The sequence below is a fragment of the Copadichromis virginalis genome, linkage group LG20 (genome assembly GCF_057382275.1).
Source record: "Copadichromis virginalis isolate Kocher_CV1m ecotype Utaka linkage group LG20, C_Virginalis_male_GT1.1, whole genome shotgun sequence".
NCBI classification, from domain to species: domain Eukaryota; kingdom Metazoa; phylum Chordata; class Actinopteri; order Cichliformes; family Cichlidae; genus Copadichromis; species Copadichromis virginalis.
The window spans coordinates 3052240-3065415 of record NC_140637.1 but is presented as its reverse complement, the minus strand read 5'-3'; the positions used below and the strand labels follow the sequence as shown (position 1 = coordinate 3065415).

The following is a 13176-nucleotide window of genomic DNA, read 5'->3' as shown; positions in this document are numbered from 1 at the left end:
TAATGGTCCTTATCATTCCTTCCGGCATTTCTCTCTCTGCCTGCTTGCTTTACTCTATGTCTACTTCCTCTCATTGTTTTTCTCTCTTCTCTTTAATCCCTCCATACATGTCATCCTTTCTAGTCCAACTCCAGAAGTGTCCTGGATGAGGAGGGATGGCGAGCTGTCAGAAACTCGGACCACCAAAGATATGTTTGACCGCCGCTTGCGCTTCACTAATATCTCGGAAAGTGACGGGGGTGAATACCAGTGTATAGCTGAGAACTCCCAAGGAAACACCAAACACATTTACATGTTGACTGTGGAAGGTATATCTCTTGCGTTTCTCTATTACACTCTCATTCCCTCACACACACATACACACATATATATATCTTGAGAGATAGTGAAAAAACACACAGCATGCTATTATTTTCCATTACATATTTCTAGGTTGATATTTTAATCTCAATATATATGATGTGGTTTGCTGACCATTAGAATGTTTTCGGGGTTTCTGTGGGTAGCTGCATAGACAGAAACCTCCCTCACTAACTTTTTTTGGAACTGCCATAAATTTGGGTTGTTAGTGAGAGCCTGTTAAAAATAACATCAGTCACAAGAGATGCCACAGAAGCAGAGACACCTTGTGGTTCACACTACACAATCAAACTGCAGAAACACCAGATCCTGCCATTTCCTCAGCTCCCCAGTGTCTTTCATAGTCTGAGCCTGAGTCTGAGTCTCAATTAGTCTGAGCAAATTACAAAAACGTTTTCCAACTCCTGACTAATTAATGATGCGCCAAATGTTTGCAATGCGTGCCAGGTCCAGACTGCAGACATGACACAGAGACTGTTGTTATGTGGTTTGGCCTTATATCGCCGAATGCTTTCTCTAAGGAGGATGTTGTTTGGGTGGCAGCATATGTCACACAAAACTTTTTACATCGCCGGGCATTGATGGTACCTTCACAGATGTGCTAATTATAGTTATGTACACCCATGCCGCCAGAGATTACGGCTTTTGAACTGTTTAGTCTCTTTACGGTTTAGAGTGGAGGATTCACTTTTCATGCTTTCCAAGGAGGAATTTTTAGAATTTGAGAGGACAACTGAAATTAATGGAGAAAATGAGACTAACACAAGCTGCAGAGAAAAAATGTTACAGAATACAAACCAGGAAACGATAACACACAACAAAACACATACACTTTGCACAAGAAATTCAAAAACTGAAAGCATCAATGTAATTAACTAAAAAACTCAAAAAAACAATCCCCCAAACCAGAATTAATAATAAACAAGGGCACTCAGAGTGTGCAACTGTCCCCGAAGGTCTAAAACATCCAGGTTTTATGCTGATGTCAGCATTGGTAATATGGAAATTTAGTTTAGTGTAATCTTTTTGTGTCATTGTGAAGTCATATAATGGATATTAAGGGGCTCGTGGCTCAAGAGTTGGGAGTTCGCCTTGTAATCGGAAGGTGTAGAGCGCTTTGGGGTCCTTCGGGACTAGTAAAACGCTATACAAATACAGGCCATTTACCATATTAAAAATTAATGTTTTAAAGGGCTAAAACATGACTGGTATATTGCTTGAAAAGTCTGGAGATGGAAACTAAAGCTTTTTCCTAATTCATGTGGTCCTGAGCGTTGCCCTATTACCTTGAACCATCACATACTAAAATGGTGTATTTAATTATTTTAAACCATATGTTTGAAGCAGGACTTGAAGAAGTCTTTGGCTTCTCTAAGTTGTAAAAACTTGTGATTTTAAGATATATTCATGCAGTGTGTGATTTTGCGTAAGTGTATGACCTCTTTGTGATGTCATAGGGTTTTATATATAAAAAGTGTGTTGTGAAGCTCCCTCCATGACCTTTTTTCAATCAACAATTTTGACAAAGAGCAGTGTTGTGGTCACTTGCTTCATTTTTTTGTGCTTTTGTTGATACCTACAAGGTAGTAGAAACTCAGTCTTATAGTATTTTGCTTGTACTATTTGGAACTGATATATTCTGTCACTTGCAGCTGCACCTTATTGGATCAAGGAGCCAGTCAGTCAGCTATATGCCCCAGGTGAGACAGTCAGATTAGACTGTCAGGCAGATGGCATTCCCTCTCCTATCATCAGCTGGACCATCAACGGGGTCCCCATCTCAGGTCAGTGCACACACCTTAACATGCGCCACCACCATCTCCTGGCACTTAAGATGTACTGACAGCGTGTACTCTTTAACAGGAGTTGATAAGGACCCTAGGCGTACTCTGACAGCAAGCGGATCTCTGATCCTAGAGGATGTGAACTTTGGAGATACTGCCATCTATCAGTGTCGGGCCTCCAATAAACATGGAACCATCCTCACAAACACCAATGTTTATGTCATTGGTGAGTGCTAGTCGTTACGTGCTGTTTGTTTAACTGGATTTTGAGTTTGTTCTCTGTGTATCTCATTTGTCTTTGTGGGATGTTTCAGAGCTGCCTCCCCAGATCCTTACCGATGATGGGAATACATATGCGTATACAGAGGGCCAGAAGGCTTTACTGGAGTGTGAAACCTTTGGCTCTCCTAAACCAAAAGTGATATGGTGAGGCGGTATTGCATATTCCATCGTTTGCTGGCAGATTTTCCCATTAATACATTCTAAAAAGGTGATATTATTGCGTGGGTAGGTCTTCATGTGCATAAATTAACAGCTAAGTGTTGTTACATCTGGGCTGTGACTGTGAATTCTGTCAGTGTGGCAAATATCCAATCAGGCTTTGCTCATTGTAGTAAAACAGGAAAAGTGGCTTTTAAGTTATTAAATTTATCAGCCGCTGCAGTTGCTGAAAACCCTTTTTTTTTAAAAATCACCCGCCAAATTTCTGATGTGTGTGTTGGTTTTTAAATTGATGAGTGTGTGTGTCTGTGTGTGTGTGTGTGTGTGTTTCACAGGGAAAGAAACAACGGCAGCTCCTTCCTTCTAGCAGATCGCAGAGTTAACCCTCTCAGCAATGGGTGGCTCGAGATCGCTAACGTCACCCACAGCGATGACGGGATCTACACCTGCACTGTGCCAAATTCCAATTTGTCAATCAGTGTTGAGCTGGAAATATTCAGTCAGTGACACTCACATGCTTAGAGACATAGTAACTCTTGCCAACTTTATTTATTACTTGTACCTCCTGCAGCTTGTCTCAGCATTGTATTGTTTGCTTTCTTCTGCAGATAGGACCGTGATACTGTCACCCCCACAGGCTCTGAAGGTCCGGGCTGGAGAGAGAGCCATTTTCACCTGCCTGGGCCTCGTCGACCCCAGACTCGACCCTCCTTTCATTCAGTGGAGAAAGAACAACCAGAAGCTGGCTGATTCCAACAGTGATGAAAAGTGAGACATTTTTATATCTGAAAATAAAGAGGATCATTTTGGAAATCATGAAAGGATGATTATGCTTGTGAGCCATTTGTTTATTGGGGTGGGGAATGAAGAGTTAGTGGGGAAGGATGGTGATAATAAATTGTAATTCATGATGACGATGACTGTATTTCCTCAGGTATACAATGGAAGGACCGGATCTCAAAATAACTAATGTGCAGCCAGATGATGAGGGAGTGTACACCTGTGAGATCATCACAAAACTGGATGTAGCAGAAGCCAGGGGTACCCTCACCTTATGGGGTAAGACCACTGACCACATATGACCACAAACCGACAAATGTCCAAACCCTGTAAACAACAGGCCTAAAATCATTCTGTAGTTATAAACTCCACCCCCACAAAAACAAACTCATTTAAAACCTTTATTGTGCATGTAGTGCATAGGTAGTCATGCTAGTAATAATACTGATGTCCCCTATCAGATCGTCCAGACCCTCCCATCCTCCTACAGATCTCTGATCCTAAGGATCGTACTGTCACCCTCAGCTGGACTCCTGGAGATGACCACAACGGCCCAGTGACAGGTGTAGTACAAACACATATAGTTGCACACTTTTAAGCACTGACATGTACAAAACCTTATACTTCACCTAACCTTAAAAACTACATATTAAGCCTATCTCTGTCACCACAAGGAGGACACATCCTCATGACTGCAAAACCCCCACAACACAATCATACAGACATGCACAGACACAGCTGTCTTTCTCCTACTTCAGAGTATTGGATTAGACATAGAAATAGGGAAAATGGAAGAATTAGGTCAGGACATTGTCCACAGTTGCTCTTTCTCACATGAAGCACACAGCTGGAGATCTGCCATATTAGATATGTTCTTACTGCTAGAAACACAATGTTTGATTTAGGCAAGCGTGGCATCCTTTTGGGGTGGGCGGGACACATAACATGACAACCTGTAAACAGATTGTCTCTACAACAATAACAAAAATACAGACACGCACACGGTTTGAGTGCTCAAATCGCTTAGAAAAGCTAGCTATCCTTATAGCTATACAATAAATCCAGTTCAGTTGTATTTATGTAGAACCAAATCACAACAACAGTTGCCTCAAGGTGCTTATATTGTAAGGTAAAGACTCTACAATAATAGAAAGAAAACAGAGAAAACCCCAACAATCAGGTGACACCCTATGAGCAAGCTGTATGGCGACAGTGGGGAGGAAAAACTCCCCTTTTAGCAGGAAGAAACCTCTGGCAGAACCAGGTTCAGGGGAGGGGCAACCATCTGCCATGGTCGGTTCGGGGTGAGTCGAGAAAGACGGGACAAAGGCAGACACAAATGCAGCTTTATGAGTGTTGAGTGTTTAGTTATGTTTCCATTACTTCCTTGGGATAATGTCCTTTCTCCATCATTCCTTGACTTTTGTCGTAGAGTATGTGGTAGAGTTTGAGGACCACCGTTCGAATGAGAGCGTCTGGAAAATGCTGGCCAGAGTTAGCGGAAACAAAGAACGTGCCGTTCTCTCCCTGTGGCCCTTCATGTCCTACCGTTTCCGGATCATTGCCATCAATGACGTGGGCAAGAGCGACCCTAGCAAACCATCTGGAATATACAACACACCTGCTGAAGGTAAAAGCCATGGATCTGTAGCTATATGTTTATGAACTGTCACAGTAAATCCCAAACAACACTAAACCATCTTGTTTGCTAATCCCAGCTCCAGATAATAACCCTAAAGATGTCAAGAGCGAGTCCATTGAACCGAACACTCTGGTCATCAGCTGGAAGGTATATCTCTTACCTGAATGCACCATTTGGTCAAAGCGGTTACTGATAATATTTGAGAAATGGTCTTATTTGGCTGCTGCTCCCATCTTTACAGAAAATGAACAAAACCGAGGTCCACGGACCTGGCTTCAAGTACTGTGTGCAGTGGAGACAAGCAGTGGGTGGTGGGCCCGACTGGCACGAGAACAATGTAACAGAGCCGCCATTCCGTGTTGACAATGTCGGGAACTTCTCTGCGTATGAGATTAAAGTTCAGGCTTTCAATGAGATAGGGAGGGGACCTGAGCCAGACACAGTCATAGGCTACTCAGGAGAAGATGGTACTATATTTTTAAAAAAACTATTACTTTTTCAGCACACTTTTCTTTTCCTGGGATTTCTTCTACTTGGCATTCTAACCCGTCTCCTTCCTGTCTGTCATTGGCGCTCAGTTCCTTTAGAGGCCCCGATGGATGTGGGTGTTGAAATAATAAACAGCACTACAATCAAAGTGACCTGGGCACCTATAGACAAAGACACGGTCAGAGGACACCTGCTGGGATACAAGGTACTGCCCTAGTATCTCATCTGTTGTTTGGCCTGACTTATGCATGAATAATACATGAGTGGTTTTAAAGTGGAGGCAGACAGATTGTAGCTTAGTGGCGTCAGGGTACTTTGTAGTTTCAAGGTTGTAAAGCCCTTTCTCCCCCTCAAAATATATCTCACACTCTAGAAATACTCCTTTTATTTTGGTTTTTTATGATTCATGTTTTAGTAAATGCTCTGTCCCTGCTTTTAAAGTCTTAGAGAACCAAATGAGAACATCAACAGAGTCATAATATAAATGTAACTAAATGCAATAAATGTTACAGTTTTCCTCATTTGCTTGGGCTCAGTTAATGAATGAGAGCTAAACCTGTCGAAAGGATGAAGAGCATCACGAAAAGCATTTTGTTTTCTTTGTTAGGTCTTTCAAATGTTTCAGAACACTTAAACAATTGTCTCATCCCAGCTTTGTGTGTTTTGAGATTTAATTATTGTATATGTCCTTGTGTTCCAGATAGGTCACATTTCTATCATCCAGATAGTTTTTGCCTCCAAAATATGTTGGCATGTAAATCATCCATGCAGAATACTCCATATAAATGTCCAAATCTGTTGGCGTAAGCCATGAGTATGAGAATTGATTACAACAATGTTAGAGAGGAATAAGGATGTGTGGTGGTGAAGCAAGGAGAAGATGTTTCAATACCTGAGGCCAACCATCCAAAGCAAAGGACAGAGCACATGAGAGGGAAGAAGAGAGTGCAGGCAGGGTGGAGTGTCAGGGTAATTTGTGACACAAGGATAGCAGCAAGTGTGAAAGGGAAGGTCTACAAGATGGCAGTGAGACCTGCTGTGATGGATGATTTCAAAACTGTAATTTGGAAACAAAAATAATTTGGTTAGGAGCGATCAGGACGTACACGGTTAGAAATGAGAACATCAGAGCAACGGCTCAGGTTTGGACACAAAGTTAAGAGAGGAAAGACTGAGATAGTGAGGACATGTGCAGAGAAAGGAGTGGATTTATTAAATAAAGCTGCCAGGCAGGAAAAAAAGAGGAAGACCATCAAGGATGAGGTGAAGAAGGACATGAAGAGGGTGGTGAGGATACGATGAGATAAAGGGGGATGATCCACTGTGGTGACTTGTAACAGTAGCAGCCTGAAAGAACAAGAAAGAACAGAGGATGTTTATAATTTGTTATCCTGCCAAACTGAGTTTTGGGAGATTCATCTTCAGATTCAGTGACTTCAAAACTGTTCAAAGAAATGTGCCTGAGCAACTGAGATAAACTGTAATTTTCCAAATATAAATAAAAAAATTAATCCTCATTTGTGATGTCCTCTTTTGCCAGATCCACTATACCAGGAAAGTGCATAGGAGCCACCACCGAGGCCGCAGGGCACAAGAGTTAGAAAGCACTGTGGTGGTGAAAACGGAGCCCAACGAGAAGAAGAAAGTGATCAGTGATCTGAGGCCGTTCTCCAACTACACCCTTAAGGTGACTGTATACAACATAAAGGGAGAAGGACCCTTCTCTGAGGCGCTGCCCTTTGAGACTCCAGAGGGAGGTGAGAATAAATGGGTTAAAGAGGCTAGAAATAAAGCTAGAAAAGGGAGAAGTGATGACAAAGTGGTTAAAGATGTTTTATTGCAGATGATACAAATAAGAGGTCAAGAAACATGGCAAAGGGAGAGGGAGAACTATATGCATGAAGAAAAAAGAAATGAGACTGGTAGCAAGGGGTGATGATAGAGTGATGTGATGATAGATATTACTAAGTACATTATCATCATGCATTTTTTGTATTTTTGCTAGTCCCTGGTCCTCCCTTGACCCTGACCCTAGACAGCCCATCAGAGACAGAAATGACCCTCCACTGGACACCTCCTGGACAGCCCAATGGAGTGCTTATTGGATATCTGCTGCAGTACCAACAGAGTGAGCATGTGTCTATTTCAACCTTGCCAGCAAAGTGAACATTGAGTAAAATCCTTCAAGTTGGAAGTTCTTCTATGCTGCAATCAGACATTGGAAAAACGAGCAATGCATCTCCAGTGAAATCAATAGTGCTAAAAATGTCAAAAGGAAAGCATCCTAATGAGCTTATCAGTCAGTTACTTGTCACCATGAACAATACAGTATCCATACATGTGTTGACAACCAAAAAGTGATTAAATGGTTTTTTGGCACTGCTGTGGTCAGTTACAGAGAGTGATGACAGCCCCATGCAGGTGGAGACAATAGATGACCCCACAGTCACCCACATCACCCTGAAGAACCTGGACCATAAGAGCCACTACCGTTTCTACCTCAGGGGGCGGACTGCTGCTGGGGATGGAGTACCAACAACGATGAAGGGTGCCACTATGCTGGATGGAGGTATAAAGCCGATTCAGTCTTTTAATATGTAAAAGCTATTAAATTAAACAAAAATTTGATTTGCACTTGTCTGAATGCATTACAGTAGTTCCTATGAACATCAGCCTGTCTGTGGGGGAAAACGCAGTGAACTTTAGCTGGGTACCAGAAAAGAGACGCAGGAATGTTGGCTTCCAGATCCAATACCGCAACAAGAACGGTATAATATTCACACTAATCTGTGCATAAGTTACGCATCTTTGCATTCAACCTTTTAAAAGGATTATTACCTTGTGGGAGTAGCTACACAATCCTGAACAAGAAAAGAAAAAGACAGGTTTCTTGTTGTGCTTCTGCAGATGGCAATAAATGGAAGACGACAGAGAAGGTGAACTCCTCTCAGTCTTTCTACCAGATCCAGGGCTTGACTCCTGGCTCCTATTATTCTTTCCAATTTATCTACAACAACACAACCTTCTTCAAGACTGGAATCGAGACAGAAGGAACAGGTACTATGAGCCTTCATTCATCCTCTTTCCTTTTATCCCTACTGCTCTCTCCTCTGGGTTTCCCGCAGCTAAAAATATAAAGCCTGATCCTACAGAGAGTGTCTTGCAGTTCTTTCTCTGCCTGTGAAGTGCTTTCAAAGACTTTTGTGAAAAGAGAGCTTGGTTAGCCATATGAAATGATCCATTACTTGTGTTTGTTTGCTGTATTTTGCTGTATTCTTTGGTTCCCTGGTGAAATGCCAGCCTGTCAGAATGCATAATGATCTGTCTCCTTTGCTCTAGATTCTACTCCTTCTTTTATCTTGGTCTCCCTATCTGTCTCATACTTTCCATTTGCCGTGTATTTCATTCCTGCTTCCTGTTACCAAAAAAGCTCTAACTCCTCTTTCTACCACCTTCTTTTTTCCTCTCTTAAGGAGTAACAGAGATGCAGCCAAGCTTTGCAACACAGGGCTGGTTCATTGGCGTTGTGAGCGCCATTGGGCTGTTGTTGCTGATCCTGCTCATCCTCTGCTTCATTAAGAGGAGTAAAGGGGGAAAGTACTCAGGTCAGTGTGACCTACCCTAATAACTGTTTAATATTAGGAGCTATTAAACTGAAGCTTGATGAGCAGCAAGTTTTGTGTTGGCAATGCTGGCCAGTCTGGAGCCATAAAGCTGTCCGACGCTGCTGTAGAAAAAGAAGTGAAACGCTTACTGGCTTACTGCACCACAGTAAATATATTATATTGACTGGGGAGAATATTACGTGTTCTTTTAAATCAATCCCAAACAGTTTGATTAACTTTCTGATCTGAACTGTAAATATCTGTCCCATTTCACTCAACCTGCTTTCTCATGCAGCTGTCATGTCAAACATGAGACAGACCTCTAAGCTTACACTTCCTTGCTTTGACAGTAAGGAATAATCTCTGGCTCTTTCTGAAAAAGACAAAAAACGTAAAATAATGGTCCATGTCTGACTGAAAAAAAAAACAGACTTTTAGCAATTTTCACATGAGAGAGAAGTGAAGACAAACCAAATAATAAGGCTGATGATACCTACCGCCATTCTAATTGGCTGTTATATTTTTAGAAAATCAGTGAGAACTTAAAACTATAATACAGATAAACTGATACTATCTACAGATAGTCCAGCTTTTTTGCTCCACCTAAGCATCCTTTAATAAAACTTCACTGTTGAGATCTGAGACTTACAGTGGCTTTAGATAGAAGCCAGATTAAAATCTGACTATAATGAAATCTGTCACATTCTCAGTGAAAGATAAAGAGGAGGGCCCAATGGACTCAGAAGCTCGGCCCATGAAGGATGAAACTTTCGGAGAGTACAGGTGTGTCATCTGAATGAACGCTGTTTCCTGGATGCTTTGTTACGTTTCTGCACATTGATTTCTAACACAGCCCTGATTCCCTCAGCACTGCTTGGTTTTCCTAACCCTCTCTGTTCCTTTCATTGTCACTCTCCTCCCTAATGCCTGCCCCTGTTATGCAGATCTCTAGAAAGGTATGCTGCGATATGATTTAATATCCTTAACCCACTTAATTTTTACCTCTGCCAATGCCTCACTTACCTTCTGCCTTCCCATAAACATTCAGACTAATTTTAATGTAATATATTTGTTTACTGATTGCATTATGTTCAACAGTTCAAAATCCAATAATGTTCACCTCACTGTAATGTGAGACCCTGAAAAGCAAATAGTCACGATTTATAACCTGGAACCGACTATTTTTAAAAAAAATTACTTAAAATATTAGTACATAATATTCAACCTTTGGCATGTAGCACTGCATTTTTCGTATGTATCATGTTAACATTTCTTGCTTTTGACCTCTTCTGTTCTTCATGCTGCAGTGATCTTGAGGAGAAGCGAACAGCCAGCCAGCCGTCCCTGTGTGAGAAGAGCAAGCTGTACAGCGAAGACAATCTCGACTTCAATGGCAGCAGCGCCATGACCACAGAGCTCAACATGGATGAGTCTCTGGCCAGCCAGATCATTCGTCCCAGTGGCGGTCCAGAAGGTTTCCACGGCCTGCCAGAGAACGCCCCGCTGAACCCCACTACCTTCTCTCCCGCCACCAATGGCGTGCCCAACTCAGTCACCATCCTCGATTAACCCCCACACATCCACCGGGGACCATCAGACCAAAATATGTCAACACGTATGTGCCCATATGCTCCTGTTCCCTACTGACTTGCTGATCTGTACTCCGACGACTAATAAACAATCATATTCAGATGTCCCTGGCAGCCATCTGATTGACTAGACTATATTGACCAAAGGAGTGTCCAAAGTAGTGGACAGCGATAGTGATATAAGCCCTACTGACATGAACATGCCCTTTGACCTCCCTTCATTTTCCTGTGCAGTTTACAACTAATGAAAATGACTAACATTCATTTCTCTCGCTCCTCTTTCGTTCTCTCAGCAAACAACAGCGCAGATGCATAAAGACAGAATGTTGTACAGTTAGAAATATCAGGGGGTGTAGGTATGGTCATGTAAAGATGCAGAGTAGTGCATTAAAAGTAAAGGATGATGGTAGAACCCAGTGTAGGGAACAAGACAGCTAATGCTGCTGTAAAAAAAAATCTTGAATCTTAGATATGAATCATGTTTGATGTACTTCCCACATGATTTTGTCTGTCTAATTGCCATTTAATGTCTCCGATTGTACTTGCCAGTGACATTTTTTTCATTTTACGAGCGTGTTTGAATACCAAACATCATTTTTTTGTTGCTGTTGTTGCTGTTGTGTCATTTTTTGTTACGTAATCATTTTTCATATTGTTTTCTATACTATTTATATAAAAAGCTACGGCACATTTCATAGATTAACATGTTTTCAGCAAAATCAAGTGAAGCCAAGTTTCTTACTATTTGGATGCATTAAGTGGAACTTGCTGTGAAAATGCTGAGTAGCATCTGGTGTATATAGCTGCATCTACACTTATCTATTTAGCCATATTACAGTATTATAGATCCTTATAAGTTCCTGTGCCTGCTGGGTCTGCATAAAGCACCAGATTGATGTCATTACTCTCTCGCCTTCCCACCAGAAGTGTAATGTCATTTTTGAAAACGATGTTGTAATTTTTTTGTGTGTCGAGACCTATGTGTAGTTTCTGTATCGCTGTCTTTGTCTCTTTCTACGCTGTATTAAAACATTGTCTCTAATTAACAACCTTTCATACCTGCTCATCTCATACTAAACAAACTGAGGTGCAGTATTTATGTATATTTCAGATAAGAGGGTGGCGTCTAGTGCGCAAACACTCTCTCACGTTTTATTTTCAAACCTTCCTCAATGCAAGCTGATATTGTTGACAGTTGTAAAGGCTGCCATTTGATATATGACAAAGGTTAAAAAATAGTTGTTTATATCAAACAGAGAATGTATTCCTTTCAGGGTTAGGCAGACACTGTATTTACTTGCTTCTGAAAATAATCTGAGCTAAAAAGGTAAAAGGAGAGTAAAGTCACAGGAAGAGCCGGGACCATTTGTTTTCCCTCTGAATGTAAATACAACCCTTACAGAACCATGTTTGATATGAAAATGTGAAAAATGTGCAGGTTTAAAGCCACTTCACTTAATTTTAAAATGTTGCAAATTGTAGTTTTTTTCCTTCTCTGTACTATTGCTATGAATTCAGACTTTTCTGTTATCGACAAATGATCACAGTGAGATTTGGGTGTAGCAAAAACATACTCCATAGTTGAATAAAGGAGAAAAAAAAAAAAAGGAAAAAAAAAATCACATTGTTATGTAGATGTTTTTGCAAACATATCGAAATTTGAAAACGGGAAAAAAAAAAAGAGTCAATTTAGTGTCACTTAGTGAAAGTAGTTACATTACAATTTAAGCTAGGATTGCGCTCATGCCCTTAATCATCCAGCAATGCAGTGCAGTGAATATCTGTGGAGTTTTTGTCTGATGAAGTTGTGCGGGGCAGAAATGCAGTGAGCCACAGGGAACACTTAAACGCGATACTCTCCCTTCTCAAACAAAAGCTCGCCACTGGCCAAATATCAACTGTAGTCTCCGAGGTAGAATATGAGATGTCTAAAGAGGCTAGTGGCACTGAAGGAGGTTTGTGTAAGCTCCCTGTTGTTGGTTAAACAGACACACTCAGGACAAATAAAGCTTTTAAAAAAAATCTATTTTCATACAGGAGCGACGAATGACGCAAGATATGCCAATATTCTAACTCAACTATCTGCTGCTAAACAACTGTGTGTCAGTGTTTGGGGGCAAATGTTAGCTCTGAATGAGGAATGAGTGTACACACACAGATACTCACTCGACTGCCGCTCACTCTTTGCTTTTCATGTTTTGTAGGGGAAACCTGGGGATGCTGGCCTTTGCTTTCTCACTGTGGTTGTTCTTTCTTTTTTTATATAGCTAAAGAAGAAAAATCGATTGAAAATGAATTGGTTTGTGTAGAGAAGCTTCTCTAGGACTCAAAAACAGACATTTTAAGTGGAAGTAAGACGAAACAGAAGGGGCAAGGGAGGCCAGGGGGTGTGCGCCGCTGCTGGGGATGATATGCCTCTTCACAGAGTGTGGGGTGCAGTATTAGCACAATATGATGATGCCTATATTTGTCATGGGTGGATGACT

The 13176-nt window shown here is 41.3% G+C and overlaps 1 protein-coding gene across 2 annotated transcripts in view; it reads left to right on the top strand.

The window, feature by feature from the left end:
• The window catches only part of l1cama (L1 cell adhesion molecule, paralog a), a 42115-nt gene extending 29806 nt beyond the window's left edge, over positions 1–12309 (top strand). Inside the window, exons 9-29 of one of the 2 annotated variants that reach the window (XM_085442718.1) lie at positions 124–308; positions 2013–2144; positions 2224–2370; positions 2459–2570; positions 2921–3084; positions 3194–3353; positions 3520–3644; positions 3827–3928; positions 4798–4995; positions 5084–5154; positions 5249–5474; positions 5586–5701; positions 7037–7253; positions 7502–7624; positions 7889–8065; positions 8151–8264; positions 8404–8553; positions 8970–9101; positions 9812–9884; positions 10046–10057; positions 10409–12309. In XM_085442718.1, coding sequence (XP_085298844.1) covers positions 124–308; positions 2013–2144; positions 2224–2370; positions 2459–2570; positions 2921–3084; positions 3194–3353; positions 3520–3644; positions 3827–3928; positions 4798–4995; positions 5084–5154; positions 5249–5474; positions 5586–5701; positions 7037–7253; positions 7502–7624; positions 7889–8065; positions 8151–8264; positions 8404–8553; positions 8970–9101; positions 9812–9884; positions 10046–10057; positions 10409–10670 — 2998 coding nt within the window. In that variant the 3' untranslated portion in view covers positions 10671–12309. The remainder of the gene's footprint in view (positions 1–123; positions 309–2012; positions 2145–2223; positions 2371–2458; positions 2571–2920; positions 3085–3193; positions 3354–3519; positions 3645–3826; positions 3929–4797; positions 4996–5083; positions 5155–5248; positions 5475–5585; positions 5702–7036; positions 7254–7501; positions 7625–7888; positions 8066–8150; positions 8265–8403; positions 8554–8969; positions 9102–9811; positions 9885–10045; positions 10058–10408) is intronic. The other variant, XM_085442720.1, reaches the window with a different exon arrangement.
• Positions 12310–13176: the final 867 nt, after the last annotated feature.